Here is a 19,348-nt window from a genome sequence, read left to right on the forward strand (position 1 = left end):
GTTTCTGATTTAATTACTAATGTACTAACCTTAAGGATATAAATGAATGCAGGATGAATAATTACAAATGTAATGTTTGTAAACTCTTTCCTCTGTTCATGTTATCGACATTGGTATTAATGTTAAAATTGTGGTGATATTTCTTTTTATAATCTGAACACACATCTATCATGCTAAAGCAAATTTATTGTATAATCTTCCCCAGTACTGTTTACTTATGATTTTCAGGTGCTTCAGATAGTCTACATAGGAGGCTGTGGCCATGATATTATACCCTATTAACAATGCCCCATTCAAGTAAGTGCTAGTGATGATTACATAGAGAGGAGTAGGAATATTCTTTAGGACCCTTATATCCATATGCTAACATCTATGGAAAGAATGCCAAAATTAAACACACTAACAGACAAGCTTGGACTACTTTTGAAGAGATTCCTTTTCGTCATTCCTGTATTTTTAGGCCCCGTCCTATCCTTTACTATGTTCCATAAACACTCATTTTCTCCTCTTTAGGCCTCTGCTGATCTTCCCTAAGCTTTTTCCTTCCTTTTTTTCAGGGACTTTCAAGTAAGTCCAGCTTTGCTGCCATATGCTGTACTTTTGTTGCTATTGCCCTTCACTACTGCCACATATCTTCCTGCTTTCTAGTTTATGTAACCTTCTGCTCCTAAGGTTTGTCCTGATTTTGGTCCACTGCCATGCTGTGACTCTGAAATATTTGCAAGTCTTGGTACTGTCAGCCCATGCTTTTACTTGCTTAGTCCATTCATCTCTGTATACAGTCTAGGACTCCTCCTGCCTGTCTAATCATTAAAACACTGGTTCCTTGTATATTTCTCCTCATTCTTCTTTGTCAGCTGTTGGGGAAAATATTTTCATGAATTATTTTTGAGCCGATCTAAATGGAAAAAAAGTGTACACCAAATAGAATTGACAGAATAAATACTGAAATAAATATAGCATGACTATTCAAATTCAAGGATCACTGTAGCAGAAAGAAAGCAAATGACTTTTATTGAGTCCACAAAGATAGTGTGAACAAAGCTCAAATCTAGGGTGTTATTTTTTGCCTTTAATTTTGGTAAGTATTGGTTACATATACATCATTCTTACAAATTAAAACAAATTAACCCTGGGGTATACTCCACCCATAAGAAGTGTTGCTAAAACTTCCTCCTACAGTTCAACCACAGGGATGGTCTAAGAATAACTGTTGACAGGCAACAAGTCTCCCTACAGAGAGTAATTAATTTCAATTTAAAGTTTTGGGGAAATAATATATTTCTTTATAATACAGTCTTTAGATTTATAGTCAAATTTAAATTTGTAAATAAGGGAGACTTCCTGTAATTCTTCTGGGGCAATAATGCTTTGAAACACACTCCAACAAATCCACCTTACAGTGGTGCCGATTAATTTGAAGTTATTATCCAAACAATCAGTCCAACACTTACAACTGTGAGCATAATTTCTGCATTCTGTTCTTTTCTAAAAAAAGTTCATCAATTCATCAAATATTTGTTTAGCTTCTACTAAGTATTAGGCAATGTTCTAAAAATTGGGTTTAAAAATAGCAAGTAAGACAAAGTTCCTACCCTATGGGAATCAAATTTAGTTGGGAAGCTACTCAATAGCAAATTACACCATGGCAGTAACATTCTAGTTGAGGATACAGTTAATAAACAATAAATATAACACAGATAATGATAAGAGCTTAAAAAAAAAAAAAAAGAAGCCAGTTAAAAGTAGAATCGGAAGCAGAGAGAGAAGGGTTCTTTGTTGGGTAAACAGGATGGGCTGCTGTAGAGACAGCATCTGATAAGAGACAGAAAAAAGAGAGGAGGTGAGTACCATGAGCATTCTAGAGTAGAGCTGGCAATGGCAAAGGTCTTTAGAACCCTAATCTCAATGACACTAGCCTCTCTCACTGATTTTCACAAAACATTTAATTAGGCTAATTATACAATCACATGAATGTCTTGGGTGTGATGGTAACTACAAAACAAAAATCATGTAGACAGTAAGTATTGAGTCAGCTGTTTAGGTTTATCAATCCCTCTTCAAATAAAGCAATTTAGCTAGGTGTGGTGGCTCACACTTGTAATCTCAGCACTTTGGAAGACTGAGGAAGGAGGATCACCTGAGTCTAGGAGTTCAAGAACAGCCTGGGCAATATAGGGAGACCCCATCTCTACAAAAAGTTTTTTAAAGAAGCTAGTCAGGTATGGTGGCACACACCTGTGGTCCCAGCTACTCAGCAGGCTGAGGTGGGAGGGTCACTTGAGCCCAGGAGATGGAGGCTGCAGTGAGCTCTGTTCACGCCACTGTACTACAGCCTGGAAGACAGAATAAGACCCTGTCTAAAAATTATTTTTAAATTAAAATAAAAATGAATCACATACAAAACTACAATTAAAAATAAAAATAACTGAGATGAAATTAAAACTAACTCACCTGGTATGTAAGTCTAATGAGATCAAAAATGTATCATAAAACTTGACAAATTTTAATACCACAACTAGCAAGATTTGATAGACTGGTAGAGCTATATGGATCAAATCAACTTGTTTAATGATTTAAGCAAGAAAATTAAAAGTTAAACTAGCAAATTGTAGTAAAACATACAATGAGCACCACCAGTTATTTAAAATATGCACTGAAAATATCTGTAATTTAAAAAGTGTTACACAACATTAGACTGAATTAAAGGGAAAGGGCTTTCTTATTCCTCTCACTTGCCATGAAATAATCTCCAGGTGTTCTCTATTTTTAGAATCTGAGCTCATTTCTTAGATAAATCATTCAAGTCAGTTGCTCAGACATGGTTCAAAGCCCTTATGTAATATTTTCATTTTTCTCCCTTGGACATAGGGAGGAGACAAAATAAAGTTAGCAGAAAAATAAACACACAAAGAGCAACAAACTACCTTATCTACATCCATAATAGCTGTCAAATAAAAATGTAAATTAAAGTCTAACAATTAAGCAAAGGGCCCTAATAGGGATATAACTTTTATACTCTCAAGGAATTAATGATGATTTGTGCATTTCTATTTTTCTCATCTGTCTTTAAGCATTCTCTTTTGAATAAAGTCAAATGATGTGGTTAAAACTTGAAGAATGTTATTATAAGGCTGAGCACAGTGGCTCACACCTGTATTTCCAGCACTGTGGGAGTCCAAGGCAGGAGGATCACTTGAGTGCAGAAGTTTGAGACCAGCCTAGGCAACATAGCGAAACCCTGTCTCTAATAACAATACAAAAAAATTAGCCAAGGGTGGTGGTGCACGCCTGTAGTCTCAGCTGGTTGGGAGACTGAGGTGGGAGGACTGCTTAAGCATGGGAGGTGGAGGCTGCAGTGAGCCAAGATGGTGCCACTGCATTCCAGCCTGGGCAACAGGGTGAGACCCTGTCCCAAAAAAAGAAAAAAAAAGATGATGATGATGATGATGATGATGATGATGATGATTACAGTTCAAGGGACTCAAGTAAGATTTCGGTGAAATCAGGATAAGCCAGGCTTGGCCAAGTTCAACCTGGGAATGCAAGTAGACCTACACATACATAGGTTCAGGTCAAGGTCAGATGTCCAAACATAGTTATTTTAGACAAGGACATAGAGGGAAGTCATTCTAAAAGGTACATTTAAAAATGAAATATCAATTTTCTTTGTGAAAGAACAGACTAGACTTTGTTTAAAGCCTGGACCCTCTGAGCAAATACTACCTTGATGCAGCTAAGATTTTCCTCCCCTAAATTAGTTGGAGATCATAAACCTGGAATAATAAGCTAAATAATGGAACTTTACTAGAGTGCAGTCATTTCACTTTATGAGCAAATACAATGTCTGAATATTTAGCGTGTGAATGCAGTTTACATAGGCATGCTGCTCCAATTTCTGGATGCCCAGCTGGTGCTCTCTCTGGGAAATAGTGGGGCCACAATGCAGCCAGTGTGGGGCTTGTCTCGTTTTTCCTGCTGGAAGTTCAACTATTGTCTCTCCTTGCAACAACAGATGAGCCCAATGCCTTTTCCATCTTTATGATGGAAATTAGAGAGTTTTATTTGTGACAATGTCAAAATATTTTAATCCATCCGTTCATTCAACAAATGTGTAAATAGCCAAGCATGACTCTACACAAAGAGAAATATGAGATTCATCTGAGAGTGGTTTTGCTAAAATTTTCTTACCAATTAGAAACTATGATAAAAGTCTTCTATAGTTACATAGTTATGAAACTCTATTTTTACTATAAAAGTAATCAGTTGCATGCAGACTTCTCATAGATCATGGTAATAATGCTTCCACATATTTGTGAGAGCCAATTTTCTCTTTTTCAGTTATAGATTTAATTGTCATAACCATCATTTATTAGTTCCATTTTATTTTACCCTTTTGGTTGAGAAAATAACCTTTGAATTAGGAAAATAATCTTATTTAATAAAAATAGGAATAGTTATTTGAGTTTTAAGTTAATACTGTTACTTAGCCACTAGGCTATGCTAAAGTATAACCCATTTGTTCAAGAACACTTCTATCTTCATGTTACACACACACACACACACAAACCAGGAAAATAAATTCAAAAGCTGGATGTGAACCATTTAACCATTCAAAACGTAGCTGGTAATTTGTTCAACAAATTTATCAAAGGGTTAGTTTCTATAATTAGTTTAGATGACATATTCCAAAAGAATAAATAAACTCGTTTTTGCTAAATATACGTCTTGTGGTAATGCTCAGTTTGGTTTTAAAAGGATGGAGTCATCGTTATGCTTAATTTTCATTTACATGTAGTTAGTCATACTCAAATAAACTATAATGTATAGTGGTAGACTGATTAGTTATCAGAAACATGAGCTTTAGATTGGATGCATTTTACCTTCTGGTTTAAAAAAACAGTCATTTTAAAATGCAACACTGAGAACTAAACACCATTTATTTCATTTATTTTAGGCATTTTTTTTTACATTAAAATTATGTTCTATTCCCAATAAACTGTGTTTAGAACCTTTAAGTTTCAATTTGTAAATAAGGCTTACTCTCATTTGTATTACTTTTCCCTTAATACCCTAGGGAGCACAATATTACATTTTCACCATCATTATTCACATTAATATCTATCTCTGATCATACACTGTGGGAGGCATTGAGAATTCAAATAGGTCTAAGAAACAGAGTACAGTTGAGAACACACAGACAAATATAAATAACATTGATAAAAATATTTTTAAGGACTATAGATAAGTGATAAATGAATAAAACAGAGAATACATGTTACAATAGTTCACGCAAGAAAGATATATTTGATGTCCACATTATTAAAACAGAGAATAGGTTTTTACTACTGAAGTCCCAAAAGATTTCAAAGTCTAAAGTGCTCTGAAGATAAAAATCCATTATCCTCCAATTTATTTTTTAATCCACCTAACAACTCTATCTGTAACAAGAGTTTGCTGTATTTTAAAGATAAATTAATATTTTTAAAACTTGACTTGTCTCTTTTAAAATTATCCATCTGTTAATTATTGATTATAGGAGAAATGATCAACAAAACACGATCCAGGCTCAAAGCAAAATGCTATTAACCTACTATTCCTGTTACATTATTGCTTTGGTGTATGACGGAATACTTGGAAGAAAAAGATTAACTTTCTCTTCTTAAATGTAACTCAGTGCAGTGAAATCCATTTATGAAGTACTTCAGAAAAAGATGAATATAGCTATGCTATAGGTGAAATGTTCTCCAATATATGTTTACACATAGGTGTATTATTCAAAATGTGTAAAACTGTTACCACATGGGTACTGAGGAAACAGAACAGATGCTTAGGTTAAAGTACCTCTAACTCCCTGTCCGTAGGGATCAATTATTATTATAGCAATGTTGAAAATGTTCAACTCTTCTAATATTAGTATTAAAATATTTTAATCAAATCACTATTTTAGAATATGACATTCTTAATTTTGCTACACAACATACTATGTTAGCATAACATCACAGATAATTTTCAGTTCTAACATTGCTTCAATGTGTATATCACAAACTGAAGAGATACCTAAATATCTAGAAATGCCTGTATCTCTTAGCAATGTTAGATAATAATTGATATGGTTGGGCTATGATGCATTTTTGGTCTGAGTCCTTCAGTGAGTTCCTGAGCTTTATGGATTAAATTAAGAGACTATGATATATCCTCTTTAGTCTTTTCCTTCACATTTAGTCTTGGGCAGAAGTCAATTGCAGGGCCATTCTAGGGGTACTGATTCAAAGAGATGTGAAAAAAACAAACCCTACCTCCAAATCAAGCCTTGTAAGGGGTCTGGATTGTCTCACATATCCTGGAGTATGCTAAACCAAGGAACTGCCAGGTGAGAGCAAGGGTTTCTTCCCACTGGAGCTAAAGGTTACAGGACCTGCCCTATGCATGTTCAATCTTTGTTCTTGGGACAAGCTGAAGGTCCAGGGGTATTCACCATGGCATGGTACTGTGGACGGGTAAATTAGGGCCATCTTGACATTATGATAGGTTCCTGTTTTTTTTTTTTTTTTTTTTTTTTATTGTGCCATTCATCAAAAGAAAAAGGGACTGAGTAAAAAAGAGTGGAGAAACAACTGCAGTTCCTGGAACATACTGTGTTCTTTTATGTGTAACTCTACTAGTCTCTAAGCACTTTAGAGCACTAGCACTCTCTCTAGTCTCAAAGCACTCTGACAGTTTCACTGAACTTGTTATCATCAGCTAAAAGTCCTTCCAGGACTCCCTGCCTTTGTACATGCTGTCATGTTGCTAGAATGACATTTCTCCCACTGTCTACCTGATAAATTTATCCTTTAAGTTTTATCTCAAAAGTCAGGTGTCCTGTGAGACTTTCATTCACTGTACCTGGCAAAAATCAGGCATTATTTTTCCCAGGTTCCCATTTCTGTCTTACAGCACTTATCACTCACTATCATAATTATTTACATACAAGTCTGAATCCCTGACTAGCCAGTTCCTATAGGCCTGCAATAATATCATATTAAAGTGTGTCCTAGTTGGAAGACAGTAAGTGCTCAATACATGCCTGCTGCATAAATTACTGGTGAGCAGGTAGATGGATGCATGAATTAAATATTAAATCCCAGACACTCTATGTGCATTATAAGCTGAGTCATAGTTAGACTTGACTTTACATGACTACATTAAAGATGCATAACGTTGGTTGTCCGAATCATGGTTCACCTTCTAAGAGCCCACCCTCTCATGTACTTTTTCCCTTTGGTGAGGTCTGACACTGCACATGCTGCCTACTAAACCAAAAAGCAATACAGTCATTAGTTCCATCCCAACTGTAATGTATACCTTGGATTTCCCCCTGCCCAGAGCCTAACTTTGTTTCCCCTAATGGTCGTCCAAAGTATCCTCCTCATTTTTTGAATCATCAGTTCGCTCCACCCTGATGTTAGTGATTGGGCCCCAATGCCAGCAGACTCTGCTTGTTACAAGGATACACTTTTTAAGACCTCTGTGTTTGTTGCCAAACTCAGGGTAAGCTACTTCAACAACTACTTTCCTCCACAGTAAGAAAAATGGTCCCTTTTCTTTCCTAATGGTTAATACCCCTATGCTGGGATTTGGCCATAGTAAGTCCAAAGTGTTACTCTCCACAGTAAGAAAAATGGTCGCCTTTCTTTCCTCATGGCTAATAACCCTATGCTGGGATTTGGCCATAGTAAGTCCAAAGTGTTATTCTGAGGAAGTCCTGGATTTATGGAAATTCATTTTATTCAAGAGTTCAGACCTGTTTCATCACCAGCTGCAACAGACAAAGAACCTTGGCAGAGATGAAGGCTGACTCTGACCCCTGGTGATCCCCAGGAGACAGTACCTGCACTTATTCCCCAGGCAACAGCAGTTTTCTCCAATATTGATTCAGTTCTCACTCACATGTTTGGATGAACACTCATATCCCTCTTGTCAAAATATATACAGCCTCGTTGGGTTATATCTACACTATGTTTTAGTTTTTATATAGTCTATGGAGGTTTTATTTCTAGGGATCTCAATGCTAAACTTGTTTCAACTATTATTGTAATTTGAAGAATGTTTCTTAGAAGGTATCGTGCCCTGTATCAATATGACTGATGAGTAATACTAACACAATCAAGTTCCAATATTGTGGTAGCATGCATACAGTTATCTTAACTAAAGACCCATGTATTGAGCTATAAAGCCATCTTTGGGTCTAAAAACATTGAGTAAGATAACTTTTGTGTGTCACTTTTTGAGAAAACTCCGTGTAAAAGTCTGCTATACTGGTTCTCTCACTAAACTGACAAAAACAATACACTGAAATGAAATTCAATAATTCAGGAAAACAATCCTCAAATTTATACTCACCCACTATGCTTCATATGTGCTGGTTTATCCATTCGCACTGCCAGTTTGATTTTTAAGTCAGAATCCTGGCTATTTTTTGGAACTACCATTTGGTGTAATTCAGCTGATTTGGAGCTATTAGAAGTTGGATATAATATCACCTGTATGGAAAAAAGACCATATTTAAATGCATGATATAGAGTGTCTATGGGTTGGAACTAAAATATTTTCTATGTTTACCTGTTTGAAAAAACAGTGTCAACACCCAAATGTATCCAATAAACCATTTGACTCCCTACTACAATACCTGATGGATTTTCAATACAGCCTTAATTTATTTTTTGACAAATACATGTTTTCACATTATCACATAATGAGTTTTCTTCCTGTGTCACTTCCTAATGAATTAATAGCACCACAAGCTACAGTTGAATTGACGTTGAAAAATACTCAAGAGACACCCATAATTTCAAGAAAATTCTAAACTCCTCAGGGCTAAGCAGTTCAGAAAGATATTCTTTGAAATTATGGATAACATCCTTAAAAACCAAAGCCAATTATTTCAAACAGCACAAATATGCCTCTTGTTTTATTATCATTGTAAAATAGTATTAAAAGAAATCAACTCAATTAAAGATGGAAAACAGCACATTTTCTGCTCTAGATCAATACCAAAGAAGGACTTTTTCACGACATGTTTTCAAAACTACAGATATTATAATGACTGAAACAAAGTGATTACTTTTAATAAAATCGCCAAATTAACAAGTGATTATTTCACGACCCTCACTTCACAGAGTCAACCCAAGAAAGAGAAGCCTACTCTTCAGATGTTAGGTACCATGCAGATAATACAAGGTATTTTCCCCCTTTTAAAGTCAGTAATTACATATTTAGGCACAGTTTACATCCAAGTCTTAATATTTTTAAATGGGAGCATTATAGGCTAAAAGACAAAACAAATATGTGAAGTGCACTGCATTATATTTTAAGCCATAAGCCTGAAGCTTAGATATGAATGGAAGAATTATAAACATTCTCAGGTATGCTAATTTTTTTTTTTCACAAACAGAATAAATATGTTCATTAAAACTATATTGAAACATATCTTCTTGTGTATAAATCTTGCTGCAACACAAAGTGATTGTGAATCTGAAATTTCTTTGTAATATTGTTATAATTTTACTTTAATATAACAAAACAAAGTCCTGTCTCAAGTTGTTACAGATAGTCTTTATAAATTTAAGAAGGTTGCCTTCTATTCTTAGATTCTAATAGTAAAATGTTTTGAAAGCATTCATGGCAATTGACTTTGTCATACACTTCCCCTACCCTCACATCTTCATTTATAGTATAAGTAGAAATCTTTACCAAGGAATCTTTAGGCAAGACTCTCCTTCTCTCTAGGAAAGACAACATAGTCATAAAAGCTTCTCAAACTATTCTCAATTTGCAAGTTGTTAAATGTATCTACTATTTTGAGACTTTTCTCAAGTCTTTCCTAAAAGCCATAGCTGTGTTGAATCCAGCATATCCATATACTCAAGTATATAAAGGACATCTAAGAACAAACTAAATGACATTTGCAATGTTTTCACAATTATGATCATACTCTAGAATTCATTTTGACTGCTAAAATATCCAATGTAATATTTTACAGATTCTTTCTTAAGTGACAGTAAAGAAAAATAAGATGATAGCTTTTGGCTCAAACCAGTAGACAAAGCAATATCATTATCAACTTAGAAGGTTATTCCAAAAAAGAATAAAAGACTAAGATAGAGCTCTATATCCACTGTAGCTATAGCTGCTATTTTCCTAACAAGTCTGGAAAGCTTTTTCTCTTTCTCCACACCCATCCCCCATTCCAACTTAAAAAAAAAAATATTTTGGCATGAGCCACTTACAGACTTTATTGCTTTTTAATTCTTCCTTCTATGTTTATATAAAAATTGGTATTGTACCAAACCCTAAACTCTTACACAGGAAGAGAATATTTAAATTAAAACTTTTGACAATTTCTCATTCCGTAAATGCCGATGATGGCTTGCTAAATTAGGTCCCAAGATAACTGATTTGGGCTGATCCACAAATTAAAGGCTATCCCAATATCGAATACCATTCTTTCTGCCACATTTTATTTTTTGATGGGTATTTCTAACTGAAGTCAGTGGAAGGATTTATTGCTCAGCTCTGTTCAATTAAACAAACACTGAGTTCTTATTATGTGAGGATACACAAAGATTAAAGAATATGAATGGCTCACATCTCTCAAGGAGCTTAGTTCCTCTTCAATAGGACTTAGTTTTGTCTTTTATTAACAGCACTCTTAGCTCTGATAATATCACTTCTTCCTATTGCTCTTCTTTCCCTAGAGTATGCAATGGTTTCCTGATTTAGTTAATTTCTGGGTATATTCACAATCATTCGCTTGGCTTCTCCCTATCATATGTATATCTAATTCCCTATGTTACATTCCCTCCATTGGAAAGACCTGGAAATGTTTCTTTTTCTGGACAGACTGACTGATAAAGGTGTGAACATTGGCACGTGTAACAAGGGGAGGTCCACAGATATGAAATCTTCTGTTTCTAAGAGAAGTGTATTGGTAAATGCTGAACTTGAACTTCAAAATGGTCTGTTAAATAGTTTCCAGGCTCCCAAATTGCACAACCAAAAAAGTGGTCATGTTTCTTTTTTTTTTTTTCATACTTTAAGTTCTAGGGTACATATGCACAACGTGCAGGTTTGTTACATATGTATACCTGTGCCACGTTGGTGTGCTGCACCCACCAACTTGTCAGCACCCATCAACTCGTCATTTACATCAGGTATAACTCCCAGTGCTATCCCTCTCCCCTCCCCCTCCTCCCTCCCCATAATAGGCCCTGGTGTGTGATGTTCCCCCTCTGGAGTCCAAGTGATCTCATTGTTCAATTCCCACCTATGAGTGAGAACATGCGGTGTTTGGTTTTCTGTTCCTGCGATAGTTTGCTGAAGGTGGTCATATTTCTTTTCCAATTTCGCCATGAATAAATAGATAAGGAAGAAGTTCCCAAGGTGTAGAGCCCAGAGGGCCGTAGAAAATAAAGGACGAGGGAGTTATTTTCAGAATACACAATACAGCTCTGATCAAGAGATCTGGAACACTTCCTTGGCAGGGTGTCTTCACGGTGCCTGCCAGATAGGATTTCATTATTGTAATTGGACAATTACTGCCATGCATTTCCTGCTTTTCCTTTTTCCACATGGCAAACTTACCTGTAGCTCTCCTGTTCCTGTTCCTTTACTGTATATTGGATTTGTGCTGAGGCAGAATGGGGAGGGAAGGTGTCGTAAGCAGTTACCATGAACTTTAGTTCATAGGTTGCCAGACTGCAAAGAACCACAGCTAACTGTGATGCAGATATTGGACTGGATATAAAAATGAAATAGGACTTTGGGCTGTTTCTCTTGAGTTGCAGTGAATGTGTTCTATGTGTAGGAAGAAGGACAACAAAACAACTTGGTGGCACAAGGGTGAACTATGGCACATCGTCTGACTATCTGCCACGATTCATGCTTTCACCAGTATAGAACTGTTGCTAGTAAACAGCTAGTTAGCCAAGAACCAGGTTTTCCAGATCCTCCTGCTTCTAAGTAGGGACATATAAAAGTTCCTATTAAAGGGGTGAGAAGTGACATGTGTCACCTTGGGAAAAGGTGATCAAGATACAGGTTTGATGTCTTTACCCCACTTTATTCCTCTGCCAGTCAAGTTCAGAGAACACGAATACCTTAGGAAATGAAAGAAATCAGAGCCTTAAATCACCGTGTGGAAGAAAGTCATACTTCTGTCAGGAATACCTGCAGTAAACTCTTACAAACCTGATATTATTTTGAATTCTTGAAATGTAACGACTTTCTTGTTATAGCATTTAGCAGTATCCTAACTAGTACATCAACAAGGTGTTTTGTTTCAAAATCTTTCAAAAGTAAATAAGTGACTAAATAATTTGGTTTTTTTATTAGAAGCAGTTCCAATTCAATAGGACTCAGTTCATGTATAGAGACTGTATCTGATGTTGACAGTCATAATAATTAAAATATTTAACAGATATAAAAGCTTACTAAGGATCCTTCTGTATCCTAAGTTCACATTTAAATTATAGCTCTGTACAAATAACTTTTAATACTACTTAGCAAACTATTTTGTTCTTTACCATTCATTTCTCTTAACCTTTCTGTATACATTTCTGCTTCTTGTTTATTTTTGTCACCAACACTTTAAATGTTGTGTCAGCACGACACAAAGATGACTTCTTATCTTAAACATAAAGCTAATGTATATTCTTCATAATAAAATGTCAGTGTTACTTGTCATCTTTGCTAGGGTGTAATGGAAACCACAAAATGATTTTTTAGGATTTGTTTAAAATTCCATCAAATTTAATATACAGGAAGAAAAAAAACTAAGACTTAAAAAATGAAATATAAAATACACATTTACACACAGAAATGTTTAGAGTGATGAGGGGTTCAGAAGTAGCTTTTTCTTAAAATATATAAGCTGTCACTTCTACATTGTTTCTTTTCTGAGATACCTGATTGAGGCCAAACTACATACATTTGTGCATAATTAAACTTTGTGACCTGTGAGATTAAGACTATTTAAATTGCTAAACTCTACTTCAACAAGCACCCGAAAAACTAAAACAAAAAACAAAACAGCACTGGGTGCTGGAGGAGATAAGCTAGAAAAACAGAGGGGCTAGATAGACAATTCACTACCTTCTCCCATAAATGTCTCTTAGCTTAGAGAAAGGAAAAAAGACCCTGGAACCACAATAATTGCACCATATCTTGTGGCAAAATAGTAGACACACAGTTGGTACAATTCTAGCTCAACGATGAGTGCATTCAGCAATTCTTGAAAAAATCAGGACAGCTTTCATAGAGTAATTACAGTTTCATTTGGAAGTCTGAAAAAACACATAAGATTTATAAGGCTGACATGGGGAGGGGATGAAAAATAAAGATATGGGGGCTGTTGAAACCAAACACTGTAACAGTGGCAATCTAGAAAAAAGCACATGATTCTGATGCTGACATTCTTAACATTACTCTAGGTTCTCAAGCTCTTCCCCAAGGTTGGCTGTTGAGCTTTTTCTCTGTTCCCTGGACTTAGCCTCAGTCAGTTTCCATTGCTCGCCACCAAAAGAACTTCAATCAGTACAAACACTCATTATATTTTCTGCCATGTCAATTCTCTTTATGCTCTCAAAAGATAAGAACAGAGGGCAGGGTGCAGTGCCTCACGCCTGTAATCCCAGCACTTTGGGAGGCTGAGGCGGGTGGATCACAAGGTCAGGAGTTTGAGACCAGCCTGGCCAACACAGTGAAACCTCATCTCTACTGAAAATATAAAAAGTTAGCTGGGTGTGGTGGCAGATGCCTGTAATCCCAGCTACGTGGGAGGCTGAGACAGGAGAATAGCTGGAACCCGGGAGGTGGAGGTTGCAGTGAGCCGAGATCGCGGCATTGCACTCCAGCCTGGGTGACACTGCAAGACTCCATCTCAAAAAAAATAAAATAAAATAAAAATAAAAAATAAAAATAAAAATAAATAAATAAGAGAAGAGAACTCGAGAACCCTCTGGGCACCATCTTTCTAGAGTTAGGAAAAGGATTAGGACTCTATAACTGAGACCAGTCACCAAGGAGGTAGAAGAAAGCTGAAGTTTGTGATGTGCCAAATTTAAGGGGGAGAGTTTTTTAGGTAGTAGGAAGGGGGCATCAGGGTCACATGGGGATCAAGAGGTCACACATTGTTGGGTCTGAAAGACTACTGCCTGGTTAAAAAAGAGAGAGGTGACTGGAGATCTGAGCAGGAAAAAGTTTAGTTGAAGCCAGATAGCAATGGTGTAAGGGACATATTATGTTTGAGGAATAGAATAAGACTTCATTTAAGGTTTATGTCGGCAAGATCAGGTAAGTTGGGCAAAATCGTTTTGACTAGAAGGTTACTGTGTGTAAAGGCAGGGAGGATGACAATACAGACAGGTAGGCTGAAGGAGATACAAGAAGGTTAAGCTTATGGATAAAACCAGCAGTTATGGAAGATTAGGGATAGAGTGTAAGAAATGTGTTTGCTAAGTGTGTGTTATCCTATATAGGTAACATCTAGTAAAACAATGTTTATAAACCAGAGAATGAAAATCAAATTTTCATACTCTTGAGTAAAGAATAATCACCCTCTCTCTAGCTACATACATCTTAGAGATGAGTCATGTGACTCAGTGATCAGGTTTCTCATATCCAACTAAGTGATGAACTAGCCTCAAACAGAGTAAGAAGAAACTAAAAACACAATTAGCAGAAAGCATGGATCAATTTTGATTAAAAATCATTTCTGCTTACAAACAGGTGTCCTTGAGACAAAGGATATTTTAGGCAAATGGCTGAGGGAACATCTTTCCAGATAAACGCAGCCTATCTCTGTGAGAAACTTTGACTTTTTGGGTTTAGTTGATGTCTCTTTTTCAATTGACAGAGATTTTATACTTTAGCAAAGGTTCATAATGACAGTCCCTAGCGAACCTTTCAAATACCTTCTTGAGAGCGTAGGACCTTGAGGTAGCATATATTATGAAAGGACTACCTGAAGTTTTTTTCACTTCAGTGTTTATTTAGCAGATGTTAATAACCACGTATAATATTTGCCCCAATATCAGAACTCTCATAATATGTGAATATGGATCAGATGATTTGTCTAAGGGAAATCTATATTTTTCCTTAGTAACAGTTTCCTGTGTTTTAATACACTTGAGGTTGCTAAATCTAAATTATTTCTTATTTGATTTAATATCATGGCTTCCTATCCTACTTAGCAGAAACAAAGAACACCTGCTCACTCTTACAGACACAATGCTCTTTTGTATACTGAAAGATTAGCATTAAATCTTCTGTCAACCTTATTGGCCACGGGCTAAATCGAGTTCCTTTATTTTCAAAGCCGGAAAGAATTTTGGAATTTACAATATGGAACTGATCAAACTCCCAATCTTTTACCAAATGTGTACTTGGCCCAACAGACAGCCACACATCACATCTCCTTCCTTCTATACAGTACATTTTTTTAAAAAAATAAGAAAGGTCTTTTTTTGAAAAAATAAAGTGAGGTAGAAGAAAAACAAAGTATCATCCTAAGTAGATATTTTTTCCTTGACATTAGCTTGTTAAAAGATCAAGATTAGAAACTTTGTTATTTGCATGATGGGAGGATTAAGGACAAAGCAAGGAAAAGAAAAGATGCATCAACCATTCTCCAGTTTTTCCTGATATCTCTATTTAATAATAATATGCAGGGGGCATTTGGCAAGCCCTTAGTAGCGTATGCTCCTTGAGAGCAAGAGCTATCGTGGAGTAAACAGGGTAATTCATTTGTAGCACATAGGGTCGCTTAAATGAGTATCTTTAAGACATTCTTTTCTCACCAGGTTTTACTGAAATTACATATATTTAAAGTATGCATCCTGATGTTCTGATATATAGTGAACTGATCACTAGAGTCAAGCTAATTAACATATCCATTTATTGACTGTTACCATTTTTTAAAAATCTCTAAGCCTTCTTAACCACAGTTTCCTTCACAGTCTATTGTAAACACTCACCAAGTATTTGTTGGTTGGATGGTTGGTTGGAAAGATGGATGGATGAATGAATGGATGGGTGGATGCTTAGAAAAATTAGAAATAAAAATGTAAACCTAAAATTTATACTTCACTGTGATGAAAAGAGAAAAAGTCTCGATAACTAAATTACTGCCAAAATTTGATAACAGAAAATGATGGTAATTAATTCTACAGTATGTCGTTTACTTACTAGTCTCTCAAAATCTATGAAACTTTCATCCTTCCATATCTGGAACGCAATAGGTAGAATACTGGCTTCCCAAAGATGCCCAGGTCCTAATCCCCAGGACTTGTGAATATGTTTCTACCTTAAATGGCAAGGGAGAATTAATGTAGCAGATGAAATTAAGATTGCTAATTAGGCAATTATTCACCTATCCAGGTGGGCCCAAAACAGTCACAAGGGTTCTGAAACATGGCAGAGGAAGGCAGAAGAGTCAGTATTGATGTGAAAAGGACTTGACCAGCCATTACTAGCTTCGTAATTGAAGTAGGAAACGAGTCAAAGAATGTAGACAACCCCTAGAAATGGGAAAAGGCAATACAAAACACATGACAAACAGATTCTCCCCTAGAGCATCTAGAAAGAAACAGAACCCTGCTGATAGCTTGATTTTAGCTCACAGAGATCCATTTTGAAGTTTTGACTTCAGAACTATAATAAATTTGTATTGTTTTAAGTCACTAAGTTTTTGGTAAACTGTTGCAGCAGCAACAAGAAACCAATGTCTAGACAAAAAAGCTAAAATTTCATCATGAAGGAAAATTAAATTTACCTTTTAAATTTCTCCTGGTAAGTGTATGATTTAAAGATATTTTTACATATTGATTTCTATCATCAGCTTTGCTTATTTTGTGTGTGCTTATATATTGCACACACCTGAAGCATTCTGCTTGTAAAAAATATTTTGAAATTCTTAATTTTCTCTCATTTTGTATTAACATAGTTAAACAAAGTTGTGACTTTTCTTATAATAAATTGAAAATTTTTTAAAGGTTTAACAATGAAGCCTATTATTTTGGTTACCAGAATGAAGACCATTATGCTTCTATTACTAACAAAGTTCAAGTTCCATATAACCTCATGATTAAGAATTATCTCTTTTATTTCAAAGCCTTTCCTGAAGATTCTGAAAGACATAATCAAGTTTGGCAGTCACTATATTTTTCAGGGCTCAATTAAGGAAAGTCTTTTATTAATATTCATGGATCACTTTTCTTGTTTATAAGGTATTGATTTCATCCTTCTTACATACAGCAATATACTCCAACACAGCTATATCTGTGTTTTGAATACTTATATAGACAGGAAAGCATCATTATTCTTGATCTATTGCCCTCAGCCATAAATTATGAATAGCATAACCTTTATATTACTTTACCAAAACAGTTTCTATTAGAGGACACTGCACGAGTAGCTTTATCATTTTTCTTTTTACTAGTCTGATTATAATAATGCCTGCCATTTATGGAGAACCTATCAACTGAGTGTCTTGGAATGCTTTGTGAAATTGAAATCAATTCTCACATCACTCTTCAAAGGTAGGCACTGTCTTGTTATTTAAATAACTTGGCACTGAAGTTAAATAAATACCTAAAGGAAAATCACTTCAAGATAACAACAGACACTTTCAATTTTACACCACCCCCCTCAATTCAACATATTATTTCCTTAATTATTTCATAAATATTATAACAATTTTAGTTTTGTTCTTAATCTTTGGTTAATAAGTACAATAAGAATTTTTAGAGCCAAGTCAATGTCAGTCAATCCATAACGTATGGCGGTAGGATGGAAAAGAGGGAGGTACAATGTCTAGACTTGGACAATTATTTCAGCTGTATCCTTAAAGTGAAGAGCATGGAAAATACAGTTATGGCAAAATGTTTTGGGATTGGCCAGCTAATTCATGGACTACTGATAGATGTGGGTATTTAAATTAAAAACCCACTACAGGCCGGGCGCGGTGGCTCACGCCTATAATCCCAGCACTTTGGGAGGCCGAGATGGGAGGATCACGAGGTCAGGAGATCGAGACCATCCTGGCTAACACTCTGAAACCCCGTCTCTACTAAAAATACAAAAAATTAGCTGGGCGCGGTGACGCAGGAGGCTGAGGCAGGAGAATGGCATGAACCAGGGGGGCGGAGCTTGCAGTGAGCTGAGATTGCGCCACTGCACTCCAGCCTGGGCAACAGAGCGAGACTCCATCTCAAAACAACAACAACAACAAAAAACCCACTACAGGTACATTCCTAATCTGAAAATCCAAAATCAGAAATGCTCCAAAACCCTAAACTTTTTGACCATCCATATGGTACTCAAAGGTCAAGCTTGAAGGAAATGCTCATTGGAGCATTTTGGATATCAAATTTTTGGATTAGGGATGATCAACCATTAAGTATAATGCAAATATTCCAAATTCTGAAAAAATAAAAAATCTAGAATACTTCTGGTTGCATTTTGGATAAGGGATACTCAACCTGTACCACCTTAAAGTGTGAAGGTGAGCTCTTGTTCTTCATATGAATAAGGAATCTATGCAAGGTCTAACAATCACAATGTAATAATGTACCAAAATAACACTAATAAAAACCTTTCCAAGCTGGAATGTTTATATACTGTTGGTGAGAATGTAAATTAGTACAACCTCTATGGAAAACTATATGGAGATTTCTTATTTATTTATTTAGAGACAGAATCTCACTCTGTTGCCCAGGCAGGCTGGAGCGCAGTGGCATGATCTTGGCTCACTGCAGCCTCTGTCTCCTGGGTTCAAGCAATTCTCCTGCCTCAGCCTTCAGAGTAGCTGGGACTATAGGTGCACACCACCACACCTGGCTAATTTTCGTACTTTTAGTACAGATGGGGTTTCACCATATTGGCCAGGCTGACTTTGTGATCCACTCGCCTCGGCCTCCCAAAGTGCCGGGATTACAAGTGTGAGCCACCACACCTGGCTGAAAATTTCTTAAAGAACTAAAAATAGAAATATCATTGGATCCAGCAATCCCACTACTAAGTATCCAAAGGAAAAGAAATCAGTATAATAAGAGACACCTGCATGCCTATCATAGCATTAGTCACAATAACAAAGTCATAGAATCAACCAAAATGTCTATCAACAATTGCATAAATAAAATTTTTAATTGCATAAATAAAAAGGTGTACACACATACACACACACACACACACACACACACACACACACACACACACACACACGGAACACTACCCAGCCATGAGAGAGAATGAACTTATGTCTTTAACAGCAATATGGATGGAGCTGGAGGCCATTATCCTAAGTGAA

At 35.9% G+C, this 19,348-nt stretch overlaps 1 protein-coding gene across 16 annotated transcripts in view; it reads right to left on the reverse strand.

Moving 5' to 3' along the window:
- CADPS2 (calcium dependent secretion activator 2) overlaps positions 1 to 19,348 on the reverse strand; it is a 576,693-nt gene that overhangs the window by 236,698 nt on the left and 320,647 nt on the right. For all 16 annotated transcript variants that reach the window (XM_025379676.1, XM_025379667.1, XM_025379666.1 and 13 more), the window contains exon 8: positions 8,386 to 8,525. In XM_025379676.1, the coding sequence (XP_025235461.1) occupies positions 8,386 to 8,525 (140 nt within the window). The remainder of the gene's footprint in view (positions 1 to 8,385; positions 8,526 to 19,348) is intronic.

This window comes from Theropithecus gelada, chromosome 3, assembly GCF_003255815.1.
Source record: "Theropithecus gelada isolate Dixy chromosome 3, Tgel_1.0, whole genome shotgun sequence".
Taxonomy (NCBI): Eukaryota; Metazoa; Chordata; class Mammalia; order Primates; family Cercopithecidae; genus Theropithecus; species Theropithecus gelada.